The following is a 13,981-nucleotide window of genomic DNA, read 5'->3' on the forward strand; positions in this document are numbered from 1 at the left end:
TTGCTGTGCCCTGCTGTAGACTGTGGCAAGAACACTGAATTTTTCCTAAACACATATAAATCATTTGTACACTAGATAGTATACATCGGAAGATAGTGAAGGACAGGGAAGCCTGGCATGCTGCAGTTTATTTGGGGTCACAAAGAGTCGGACACAACTTAACGAATGAACACGACCACCACCACCACCACCACCACCAGATATATCTGCAGTTAAGACTAAAATGGAACTCACGGCTTAGGCTATTTAGTCTGTTTAGCAGTGGCCAAAATAACTTGTATATTTTAAAGTGTTTATCCAAAAGTGCCCCTTGATAGCATTTTACAGCCTGTACATAACAGTATGACTACTTTAAAAATAAATTTAATATTCTATACTTCTAAAATATAATATTTCAAAATATTTTCCTATTAAGAGACTTAGAATATTTGTTCAGTAACTCTCCATCTTTCCCTCTATTACAGGCACTGAACAACTTTGAGGAAAAAGCAGTTTGGTGCTAGGAAGTTACAGGCAGTATACTCACCACTTTAAAGATTAGTAGCAGGAAAAAAGAAAAGATTAGTAGTACGTATTATGTATTTATTGAGAATTATTTGCTGTCACTAATGTTGGAAGGGCGAAACATACCCATTTCCTTATGGTCCTTTCATAAACAATGTTGATTATTTTTGGTATTGTCTGGTAAAGGGGAAACACTCTTATCAGAAAATGAAGCTAAAATCTTAAGTTAGATATTATGTTATCTTCTATTTTTGTATGTTTCTGAATCAAGATTAGATAAACAACAGACGGGCTGCCTTCTGTGGCTGAAAATAGAAATAATGGGTTTTTTGTTTGTTTTCTACACAAATAATTTTTTTTTAAATTCTACAAACGGCTCTAATGTGAACTTGACAGTCTTAGCTAAGCTGCTTCTATCACAGTAACACATTTCTATTATTGAAACACAGGTTCTAGTATCAAAATTCCTTGAGACTTACGTCATTGGATTAGATGGATGAAAGAGAAAAAAATGAAGGGAGAAACCTTAGGAAAGGAAAGTTTCTTTTGAAAATCAGTGTTTAAAAGACAAAATGATGATTCTAATACAGAATATAAGAACAATTCTTTTTTAAACTTCAGGAATTATGTACTTGCAACCACAGAATAATGAAATTTTTCTTTGTGCAAGGCATTCTAGTAAGAGGCTTAACTTTATTTTCTCATTTAATCTTCACAGCCACCTATGAGGTAGATGTTACTATATTTAACATATTATTCCTTGTATTTTACATGAGGAAACTGAGACTCAGTGTTACAGACAGGACTTTAAACCTCAAGTTTTTAATAAATATGTTACATGTGAATGGCTTTCTAGAAATATCAACAACTTTGAAATGTGTAACTCTTTCATAAAATGCTTTGAGCCTCTTAGAAGCCCCTAAATAAATACAAGGAAATACTTTAAAAGAAAAAAAACAACAACACTAAGTACCTGGAAAATTACTGTGCTGTTTAAATAATACATAAGATGAAACATATTCTAGGAATAAACTTTACTGATTTTAAACTGTAAAATATACATAATTCTGAAAACTCAAGCTATATTTCATGACCAACTCTTTTCAGGTATTACTTTTCCAAATTAGTTAATACGCATGTTTTAAAAAGTGTTCTTGCAAAAAACAGTTGGTGTAAAGTATTTTAAAAGCCAAGCAGTGAATTCCTGTTTTCAGCAAGGACGTTCATTTTAAATATTTTAAAATACTTTACACAAGCCCACTTTTCTTCAAATCATGGACTTAAATACATGCAATTTACTTTAAACCCAACTGGGTACTTTGAAACAATGTGATCAACTACCTCATATTCTGATTTTTCAAATGTTTGAAAGTTTCATTAATTTGAGAAATGACTACAAAGCAACCACACTGATATTCATGTGAACATATATTCAAATATTACGTTCTCCAAGACAAGTGCAGAGGCTACCTCAAGGATAACATCATTGCTTAATACATTTAAAAAACCTCTCACTAGGAATTATCATCAAAACTTAACAAGCATTCTTTTAGGCATGCTCAGTAATAGTAAATCTTATTCAATTATGTATGGATATTACTTCAAATAGGAATTCAATAGCTCTAGTGCTCAATTTACAAGTCTGTATAAAATTCCTCTGAAGTAAAATCCTGAATGAAAACTAATATTAAAATTCTAGTGTTTGAGTTTCATTAATACAAGGTGCCCAGAGCAGTCAAATTCATGGAGAAATAAAGTAGAACAATGGTTGCCAAAGGCCAGGAGACAGGGAGAAATGGGGAATTGCAGAATTTCAGTTTGGAAAGATGAAATTTCTCTCTCTTTACTTCAAAGATACCATGACAGGATTTTACAGGATGATATACTGACTCTTCCAAAGAGCAGGCAGTCCCTATTCATTGTAAAAACTGTTTCAAAGAACAGGAGGAAAAGACCTCACTTTATGAAGCTATTACATCCTTGACACCAAAAAGGAAAAATACATGGCAAGAAAAGAAAAACTATTAATATCACAGTCTGTATCTCTCATGAGTATAGACACAAAAATCTTAAATAAAACATAAGAACTGGAATGTGAGATATGAACTTGGCCTTACTTGCAGCAACAGGATTTCTACAAAGAATATATAAGAGAATTTACACACAATTAGAGCCAACAGAAGAGTTCAGCAGGGATGCTCAATATAAGGTCAATATATAAAAATCAGTGGCATTCTTGTAGACCAGCAATAACCAACTGAAAAATGTAACAGAGAAAAGATCTCATTCACAACTGAAACAAAAACTGTTAAGGTACCTAGGAACAAATTAATGAATACATACATAAAGAAACAAAACGATACTAAAACTCAGTATCACAAAGATAGCAATTTTCCCTGGATTCATTTAAAACCTGAAACAATTTCAACAAAATACAAACTGTTTCTCCTGAAGAAATTATTCTAAAATTCAAACACAAGAGTGCCAGGAACAGTTAAAATAATTTTGAAGAAGCATAAGGTAGAGGAAATGTGGGATTGAAACAAGGTTATTCAAACAGAGCAGTAAATGAGAGAACCTCAAAACGGAACTTGTGTATTACAGCAATGCATTACCATTCAGATGGGCTATTTGATAAATGGTGCAAGAAGCACCATTCATATGAAAAACTAAAATTGTTACTCATAACATAGATAAAAATGAATTTCAAAAGATTAGAGCTGTGAATTAAAAAATCAAATTTAAAAAATTGCTGGAAAAAAACAGCAGACCATTTTTATGATTTTTAGAGGTAGGGAGGGATTTCTTAAAACACAAGAGGCAAAGAAAACACAAAGTGAAAAGACTAGCTACAGAGCAGGATAAGATACCTGCAGTGTATCTGTAACTGACAAAGAATTATAACAAGAATAACAACAAAGGGCAAATAACCTGACAGAGCGGTGGACAGAGGCAACAAACAGGCGAATCACAGAAGAGAAACCCCAAACAGCCAATAAACATGAAAACACCGAGGCATAAGGGAAATAAAAACAAAAATCAAGACAGGCTTGAGATATTGTTTCAAAGGTTGACAAAAACCTAAAAGCCTGAGAACACCAAGACAGTGCGAAATGGGGAATTCCAACTCCATACTGTGAGTGTAAATTAAAATAACCACTTGAAATGCCATGACTACACTTTTGGGCACACACCCCATGAACATTCTTGGTCATGTACAAGGAAGATAGGTATTACAATAGTAAAACGCTTGGAAACTCTATGTCCATCAGCAAAATAATGAGTAAATGAATTAAAGTGTAATTGTACATTAAATCTCTCTACTGCAGTTAAAATGAACAAGTTAGTGGTACACATACTGTCATGTATATTCTCAATAACTTAAACATGGCATTTGCTAAAGTTTGGTACTGGACGGTTTAAAAAAAAAAGTTTATGTACGTAAGTGTGTGTGTAAATAACAGTAACAGCAGCAACAATAAATGAAAAAATGAATAAGAGAACTAACATTTGAGCACTTATTATACAGAAGATACACTTCTAACTGCATGTAGATGCCTAAAGACAGTCCTAGGAGACAGATTCTACTGTTTCTATCTAACACGATTACTCTTCTATTTCTATGAGATTCCATTACTCATTCTACAGATGAGGAATTGAAGTGGAAAGAGATGAAGTTGATCCAAAAGCTATAAAACTAGTAAATAATAAGAGTTAGATACGAAGCCAGGATTCCTGACCCAGACTTTATAGCTTAATAACTATGTTAGTTATTATACCATTTTCTATTCTTTTTAGGATGTTGGAAATCCAACATTATTTCTGTAAGTTGGAAATAAAAAACACTTATAGAACCTATGACTGTAAAGAAATGAACACACACACACATTTTTGTATAGCTCAAACTGGTTCTAAAGATGCTAAAAGATTCTTAGGAATGTCTTGAAAATAGTGGCGTCCCAACTACTCTAATTTATTAATTTACATGTTTGAGGGCTGGTATTTTTCAGATCACTATTTCAGAGCCAAACATTATTTCTTTTATAGTCCTAAGATAATATATATTTGGAATCCTAGAAACCTTACATAAAGAAGCATATGATGTAATTCAATCATCTCTTTCTCTCTCATTAGAGGCAAAATTTGATTACTTAGCTTCAGGCCTAAAAAATTAAATTAAGAGTTTTTAATAAGCAGTTCTATCAAGAAATGTAATAAAATTTCAATTATTCATTTTTTCTGGTCTCTCAATTATAGGTTGTTTTAAAAGCCAGTAGCTAATATTTATACAATAAAAATGTAATTTTGTGTAGAATTATTTATACTACAAAATAAAAAAGGAAATGGCATTTTCAGTCATCAAGTATTTATGAGAATTGACTATGTGCTAATCACACACTCCTTGTTTCCAGTAAAACTGGAACATTTCTTAAAAATGTCTTTTCTTCTCAATCTACACATTCCCATTCTCAATGCCATCATCCACTAACCTATAGAACGTGCTTTCAAAAAATATGAAAAAGATGTTCTTGCGTTTAAAGAGTTCACTGTCTATGAGGGGAAAAAGACAAGTAAACGGAAGTAATCTATAATGCATAAGTACTTTAATAAAGTGAGAAGTCATTTAACATTTCTAAGCCTCAAATGAGATAGATGTTTAAGAACTCTAAATTATAGAGGGAACTTGAATAAATCATCTCTAAGGTCCTTTCTAGATCTAAAATTCTATGATTATCCGATCTCTTTAAATTAAAAGGTAAATCACAAAATATTCAGTATGCAAAAAAGAAAAACTAGGACTAACTAAAAGAAACTGTTTGTACAAATGCATTCTAATTTTTTTCAAAACTGTTAAACTCCCATTCTAAGTATCAGAAAAATTTCCACAGACACTTTTAATCAACATCTTCCCCTCAAACCTGCAGACTTCTAAATAATCAACAAGCAACTATTTTGTGATAACAGAAGTAAAGTGCTTATAAGCCCATGGCCTGGACTCACGAAAGTGATCTTTTAAAAGGAAGATGTTAACAGAAATGTGTGTATGACATTCTTACTACAATAAATTTGTTCATTAACTTCACTTCAAAATTTTAATGTTCAGGTTTTTCATGAAGAGTTAAAAAAAAAAAAACCAACTAAGATTAGCTCTTTACACTGTTAAATATTCTGAAATTTAGAACAAGGTTTCCCTTACCTGATATGGACATGGAATGTGATATTCTCTGCAGCGTTCTTGTATCCACGTTGTTTCCCAGATGCTGCGGTAAGCTTGCTCATAAAAGTAGCATCCAATTACAACCAAGAGTGGTACGAGATACAGAATGCTGAAAACACCAATCCGGATCATAAACTTCACCAGTTTATCCTGGTTCTCCTTTTCTAATGGAATCTCAATTCGCACTCTGTTTAGGGATATAATGCCGGCTAAAAGGAGTGAAACCCCAACTACCACATACAGGCAGAGGGGTGCAAGAACAAAATACCTCAAGGCATCAACATCGTAGAGGCCAACAAAACACACGCCACTTATATTGTCACCTTCAATTTTATTCATCGCTAAAAGGATGATGGTCAGAGTTCCAGGGATGCCCCACGCACTGGCGTGAAACAGCAAGGCTTTCTTCTCAATAGCTTCACTACCCCACTTTGGCACAGCTGCCAAGAACCATGTGATGGTAAGAATCACCCACCAAACGCTGCCAGCCATAGTAAAAAAGTAGAGTACCATAAAAAGCATGGTACAGGCTTTGTTATGAGATCCTTGGGTCACTGTGGAAGCCTTATACTGTGCAGGGCTGGATGCATTGCAGGCAACTCGGTCCTCAAGCAAAAACCCAATAAAGAAAATTAATGACACCATCATGTAGCAGACGGCATAAAATATAATGGGTCTTTCAGGATAACGGAATCTTGTCACATCAATCAAAAAAGTTAAAAAAGTAAATAACGTGGCAGAGAGGCAAATGATTGAAATCAATCCTATGAAATACCGAGCAAATGAAAGCTCTTCTCTCCTAAAGTACATATTTGGACAAGGAGGTGAACAATCACGCACGTGCAAAAAGGAATAGCCAAGATCAGGATCAATTTTCAACTCTCGAGGACACCAAAAGCCATAGTCCCTCTGCACTGCCACTGAGGCTCCTTCAGTGGGATCGCCAGCTAAATTCAGGTCCACCAGCCGAGGATACGGCTCATCACAATCTGGGAACCTAAAAACACAAGACAAGAATCATTTACTTATTGGGAACCTAATGATTTGGATTTCCACATTTAGCAGTTGTGGCTTATTTATGCTTATGTCCTTGGAGAACATTACGATATGTCGAAGAAATAATGCAAATATCTTGCTTGTGGGTCATATACTGAGATATTCCACAGTTGGCAAAAAAATGAAAAATGTATACTTAATTTTGTTTTGGCTTCAAAAATATTACTCTTTATTAAAACAGGCATAGCCAATAATAAATAGTGTAATTAATACTATTTATTTAGGACACACAGTTTACAGTAAGATTTCAAACTATAAATAAGTATATATATAAAATAAACATACATAAATAAAAAGCACCAGAGGAATAGTAGCTAAAAGTTATTTTTTTTAATGTTTAATTACAAGATAGTCCTCAATTTACCCTAGACTCAAATAGAACTTTCTTAAAAATAAGAGGTAAAAATCTTCCCTAGGAGAACAAGATGGCGGAGGAGTCGGTGGACATGGAGTACATCTCTCTCCAAGGATACATCAGGAATACACCTTCAGACACAGAAGTTCATGTAGAACACCAGCTAACAGAGGGCAAGAGTACCTGACCAGTGGAAAAGAATATATAGAACCACGCAAAACTCGGTAGGATGAAGGAACTACAGGGAAAAACAGGAGTGTTAGTAGGACTGGACCTGCCCTTGCTGGTGGGGGAACTGAAGCAGGGGTCTGATCCTCACATGGGGGCAATTGTCTGAGTCAGAGGAGAAATATCTAAGGCCGAGAGTGAAACGGCTGATCTGTGGCAGCCTAAATGGAATGAGAATCAGACAGTCCTTGCAGCAGCTACACGTACCCTGGACAGGAACACTGGTCCCCTGGAAGGCGGAGCAGCTGGGAGCTGGAGTTTAGGGACTGTGGAGCAACCCCAGGGCGAAAGCTGCTGTTGACTGAGGAGAGATGGATTGAGGGGATGTGAGGGAGAAGAGACAGACTGAGGAGATATGAGGGAGGAGATCGTGGTGGGAAATGCCTGTGGGGAAAAGCTAGGCAGCCATGGAAGCAAGGCGATACTGCTGAGTCACGGGTAGGGGATGGACCCAGCACCACAGCCTCTCTCTCTCCCCACACGCCAGCATCAGCAGCTGAACAACAGAGAGGCTGGCCCATCAAACGCCTGCCACACTGAACTACAGAGTAGGACCCCACCCAGGGTGCCACTTTAAGTGCCAGAGGCGCCAACCTACAGACTAGGATCCCAGCCCAGGGGCCCCCTCTATGTGCCTGACACACCAAACAACAGAGAAGGACAAGGTAGCCCTCTAAGTGCCTGAACAGGAGGAGCTACAGAGATAGACTGGCCAAAGAGGCCTTTTGATCGCCAGCTACAAGAGGCTCGAAAAAAGACTCTGATAGGGACATAACTCCCGCAGGGAAGGCACTCCGTGTCCTTGCATACTTGGCGCTGCCAGGGTCCCTGTAAGCCAAGCAGCTGCGCCACCTTCACACTCAACTCGCACTAGAGCAGAGCTGCCACAGGCAAAAAAAGTCTTGCGTCTATGCACGCAGGGGCACTTCGGTTATGTCCAACTCTTTGCTGCCCTGTAGACTGTGGCCTGCCAGGCTTCTGTGTCAGGGAGGGGGCTCCCCAGGCAAGAATACTGGAGCGTATTGGCCAATACTGGTTGCCATGCCCTTCTAGAGCATTGTATTTCCTGCTGCCCTAGCCACCAACTCCCCTGAGTACCTGGTGCTGCCAGAACCCCTGCGACCCAAGCAGCTGAACCACCTCCACACCTGGCCCTCACGGGGGTAAACCCAAGCCCTCCAGGGCAGCCGCAGGAGCAAACCCCAGTGGTGGACCCACACATACAGGTGGAAATAAAACCACAGTTGAAACCCAGGGGCAGTGTGGCTAAGGAAGAAGACCTAAAACCTTCCCACCAGCTGTACAAGCTGTAGATTAAATCCACACGATCAACCAGGCAGACTCTGTGTCTATGGAATATATAAAAGGACACTGAGCACTCCCACAAAAGAAAATGCACTAGCTCTGATAGCTGTGGACACTGGAAGTAAGAACACACAGGAGTAGGACCAGATTAGAATCTGAGCTGCCCCCACAGCAGGTCCAGAGGCCAGCACAGTGTCGGAGGGCATCCTAGGAGGTGAGGGGGACTGAGACTCCCAGCGAGGGAAGGATGCTGACAGCAGTGACTCAAGAGAAACAGGTATTACTCTTATGTTTTGACTTGTTCTGTAGATTCTTTTGGATTTTTTTTCCTCCCCGCCCCACCTTTTTTTCCCCTCTGTTGTAGCTCTCGATTTAACTGGCACTATGAAATCCAAATAAGCTTCTGAGCTTTATTTTTTTCTTTAGTTACATTTTTTCTTGTTGTTATAAACCTCTGCCTTTGCATTGGGCTTTTGCAGTTCTATGGAGTTTTCCTCTTTTTTTAATTTTAATTTTTTAAATCTATTTTTATTTTTTCTACATTTATTCCTTTGTTTTTCCTACGGTTCTTTTCCCCTTGCAGTTAATCTTTAACATATATAAATCTTCTTTATCTACCTTTATCTAACTTTGCATATCTATTCTTTCTTTTGTTTCTTTCTCTCCTTTCCTCTCAACATATCTGTTAGCTTTATTTTCAATGCTTTATTCCCCAGTTGGCACCTTGCTTTAGTTTTGTCTTCCAGTTTATGCTTTGGCTAGTTTTGTTCTGGTAGATATAATTTTTGGTTTCTTTTGTTCACTGGATCAATCTATTGTACTTTATTTTTGTTGGACTTTTTTGATTTTGCCTATGGGTGTATATGTATATGTGTATATTCAGTCACACTTTTTAATGTTGTTATAAACCTCTGCCTCTACATTGGGCTTTTGCAGTTCTGTGTAGTTTTCCTTTTTTCTTTCTTCTTCTGTTTTCTTTTTTTTTCACTTTTTTATAATTTTAATTTTTTTAAACCTACTGTATTTTTTGTACATTTATCCCTTTCTTTGCCTTTCCTGATTTTTCCCCTTGCAGTTAATCTTTAATGTATATAAATCTTCATTTATCTCTATTTAAATTTGTATATCCATTATTTCCTTTCTTTCCTCTCAACATATTTATTATTGTTTTCATTTGTTTCAATTTGTTTTCATTGCTTTATTCCCCACTTGGCACCTTGCTTTAGTTTTGTTTTCCAGTTTGTGCTTTAGTTAGTTTTCTTCTTAACTGGTAAATATAATTTTTGATTTCCTTTGTTTGCCAGATAAATCTATTGTATTTTTGTTGGACTGTTTTGACTTTGCTCATGGGTGTATATGTATATGTGTATATTCCATTATTTTAATTATTATTTGCGTGATTTTGTAACTGCCATTTGTCTGGGGTTCATCTTTTGTTTCTCATTTTTGGATATCTGTTTTAATCTCACTTAATGCCATTAACAAACCACTTGTGGAATCTTTGTTTCTGACCAGAGATCAAGCAAGCCCTGAACCTTTGGAGTGGGAGCACTGACTCTAAGATCTTAGACTACCAGAGAACTAACTGTAGGGAGTATCAAATAGTGAGAACTCACACAAATGAAACCACTTGAACACAAGACCCAGCGTCACCCAACCACCAGGAGCACCCTGTGCAGGACACCTCATCTAAACAACAAACAAAACAAAAATAAAAAATCAATCATCAGCAGATAGGATTACCACCTCACTCAGCTTTACCCATCAGAGGAAAAACAAACAAACAAAAACTCAGCACAAATCACACTCTACCTGAAGCTTACACAAACCACTGGACCAGCCTTCAGTTCAGTTCAGTCCCTCAGTCATGTCCGACTCTTTGTGACCCCATGAATCGCAGCACACCCAGCCTCCCTGTCCATCACCAACTCCCGGAGTTCACTCAGATTCACATCCATCGAGTCAGTAATACCATCCAGTCATCTCATCCTCTGTCGTCCCCTTCTCCTCCTGCCCCCAATCCCTCCCAGCATCAGGGTCTTTTCCAATGAGTCAACTCTTCACATGAGGTGGCCAAAGTATTGGAGTTTCAGCTTTAGCATCAGTCCTTCAGAGGGCAGAAACCAAAAGAAAGAATTCAACCTTCTTCAAGGAAAGAATTCCAACTTTGCCTGAAGTCTGGGAAAAGGAGACTTCAAACACAACAAGTTAAAAAAAATTATAAAAAGGCAGAGAAATACTACACAAATGAAGAAGCAAACTAGAAACACAGAATTCCAAATAAATGATGAGGAAACAGACAAACTACCTGAAAAATAATTCAGAATAATGATAGTAAAGATGATCAAAAACCTTGAAAACAAAATGGAGAAAATGCAAGAATCAATTAACAGAGACCTAGAAGAATTAAAGGAGAAGGAAATGGCACCCCACTCTAGTACTCTTGCCTGGAAAACCCGATGGACAGAGGAGCCTGGTAGGCTGCAGTCCATGGGGTCACAAAGAGTCTGACACGACTGAGCGACTTCACTTTCACTTGTCACTTTCATGCATTGGAGGAGGAAATGGCAACCCACTCCAGTGTTCTTGCCTGGAGAATCCCAGGGACGGTGGGGCCTGGTGGGCTGCCGTCTATGGGGCTGCACAGAGTCGGACACGACTGAAGCGACTTAGCAGCAGCAGAAGAAGAATTAAAAGAATGAAAAAAACTGAGGATAGTCTCAGAGACCTCTGGGACAATAGCAAATGCACCAACATTCAAATTATAGGGGCCCCAGAAGAATAAGAGAAAAAGAAAGGGTATGAGAAAATTTTTGAAGAGATTATAGTTGAAAACTTCCCCAACATGGAAAAGGAAATAGTCAATCAAGTCCAAGAGGCTCAAAGAGTCCCATACAGGATAAACCCAAGGAAACACGCCAAGACACACACTAATCAAAGTAACAAAGACTAAACACAAAGAAAGAATATTAAAAGCAGCAAGGCAGAAGCAACGAGTAACACACAAGGGAAACCCCATACATTTAACAGCTGATCTTTCAGCAGAAACTTTGCAAGCCAGAAGGAAATGGCAGGATATATTTAAAGTACTGAAAGGGAAAAATCTGCAACCAAGATTACTGTATGCAAGGATCTCATTCAAAATTGATGGAGAAGTAAAAAGCTTTTCAGACAAGCAAAAGTTAAGAGAATTCAGTACCACCAAACCAGCTTTACAACAAATGTTAAAGGGACTTATACAGTCAAGAAATACAACAGAAGAAAAAAGATCTAAAAAATCAACCCCAAACAACTAAGAAAATGGCAATAGGAAAATATATATCAATAATTACTTTAAATGTAAATGGATTAAATGCTCCAACCAAAAGACACAGACTGGCTGAATGGATACAAAAGCAAGACCCATATATATGCTGTCTACAAGAAACCCACTTCAGACCTAAAGACACATAGAAAGTGAGAGGATGGAAAAATATATTGCATGAAAATGGGAAGCAAAAGAAAGCTGGAGTAGCAATCCTCATAACAAAGCAGATCTTAAAATAAAGAAAATTACAAGAGATAAGGAAGGACACTACATAATGATCAAGGGATTAGTCCAAGAGGAAGTTATAACAATTATAAATATCTATGCACCCAAAATAGAAGCACCTCAATACATAAGACAAACACTAACAGACATAAAAGGAGAAATTGACAGTAACACAAGAATAGTAGGAGACTTTAACTCCCCACTCACACCAATGGACAGATCATCAAAGCAGAAAATTAATAAGGAAACACAAGTCTTAAATGAAACATTAGATGAGATGGACCTCATTGATATCTTCAGGACATTCCATCCAAATGCAGGAGAATACACCTTCCTTTCAAGGGTACATGGAACATTCTCCAGGCAAGACCACATCTTAGGTCACAAATCAAACCTTAGTAAATTTAAGAAAATTGAAATCGTATCAAGCATCTTCTCCGACCACAATGCTATGAGACTAGGTATCAATTACAAGAAAAAAATTGTAAGAAACACAAACACCTGGAGATTAAACAACATGTTTCTAAATAACCAACAGGTTACTGAAGAAGTTAAAAGGGAAATTAAAAAATTCCTAGAAACAAATGACAATGAAAACACAACAACTCAAAACCTATGGGATGCAGCAAAAGCAGCTCTAAGAGGGAAGTTTATGAAAATACAACCTTACTTCAAGAAACAAGAAAAACATCGAATAGACAACCTAACTTTACACCTAAAACAACTGAAGAAAAAAGAACAAAAACCCCCAAAATTAGTAGAAGGAAAGAAATCATAAAGATCCAAGCAGAAATAAATGAAAAAGAAATGAAAGAAACAATAGTAAAGATTAATAGAACTAAAAGCTGGTTCTTTGAGAAGATAAACAAAATTGACAAACCTTTAGCCAGAGTCATCAAGAAAGAAAGAGAGAAGAATCAAATCAACAAAATTAGAAATGAAAAGGAGAGGTTAAAACAGACAATGCAGAAATACAAACAATTATGAGACTATTATGAACAACTATATGGTAATAAAATGGATAACCTGGAAGAAATTGACAGATTCTTAGAAAAGTTCAATCTTCCAAGACTGAACAAGGAAGAAATAGAAATTATGAACAACTCAATTGCAAGCACTGAAATTGAAGCTGTGATCAAAAATCTCCCAAAAAACAAAGCCCAGGACCATATGGCTTCAAAGGAGAATTCTATCAATCACTTCAGTCCAGTTCAGTTCAGTCGCTCAGTCGTGTCTGACTCTTTCGTGTCCGTGCTGGGAAGACTGGACAGCTACATGTAAAAGAATGAAATTAGAACATTTCCTAACACCATACACATAGATAAACTCAAAAAGGATTAAAGGCCTAAATGTAAGACCAGAAACTATAAAATTCTTAGAGGAAAACATAGGCAGAACACTCGGTGACATAAATCAAAGCAAGATCCTCTATGACCCACCTCCTAGAATAATGCAAAGAAAAACAAAAGTAAACAAGTGGGACCTGATTAAACATGAAAGCTTTTGCACAGCAAAGGAAACGATAAGCAAGGTGAAAAGACAGGCCTCAGAATGGGAGAAAATAATAGCAAATGAAACAACTGACAAAGGATTAATTTCCAAAATATTCAAGCAGGTCATACAACTCAATGCCAGAAAAACAAACAACCCAACCAAAAAGTGGGAAAAAGACCTAAACAGACATTTCTCCAAGGAAGACATACAGATGGCTAACAAACACATGAAAAGATGCTCAACACTGCTCATTATTAGAGAAATGCAAATCAAAACTACAATGAGATAT

General features: G+C 36.9%; 1 protein-coding gene across 6 annotated transcripts in view; it reads right to left on the reverse strand.

The window, feature by feature from the left end:
- The window catches only part of FZD3 (frizzled class receptor 3), a 96,166-nt gene that overhangs the window by 43,017 nt on the left and 39,168 nt on the right, over window positions 1-13,981 (reverse strand). For all 6 annotated transcript variants that reach the window (XM_055577759.1, XM_055577757.1, XM_055577758.1 and 3 more), the window contains one exon: window positions 5,702-6,719. In XM_055577759.1, the coding sequence (XP_055433734.1) occupies window positions 5,702-6,719 (1,018 nt within the window). The remainder of the gene's footprint in view (window positions 1-5,701; window positions 6,720-13,981) is intronic.

The sequence above is a fragment of the Bubalus kerabau genome, chromosome 4 (assembly GCF_029407905.1).
Source record: "Bubalus kerabau isolate K-KA32 ecotype Philippines breed swamp buffalo chromosome 4, PCC_UOA_SB_1v2, whole genome shotgun sequence".
Classification (NCBI taxonomy): domain Eukaryota; kingdom Metazoa; phylum Chordata; class Mammalia; order Artiodactyla; family Bovidae; genus Bubalus; species Bubalus kerabau.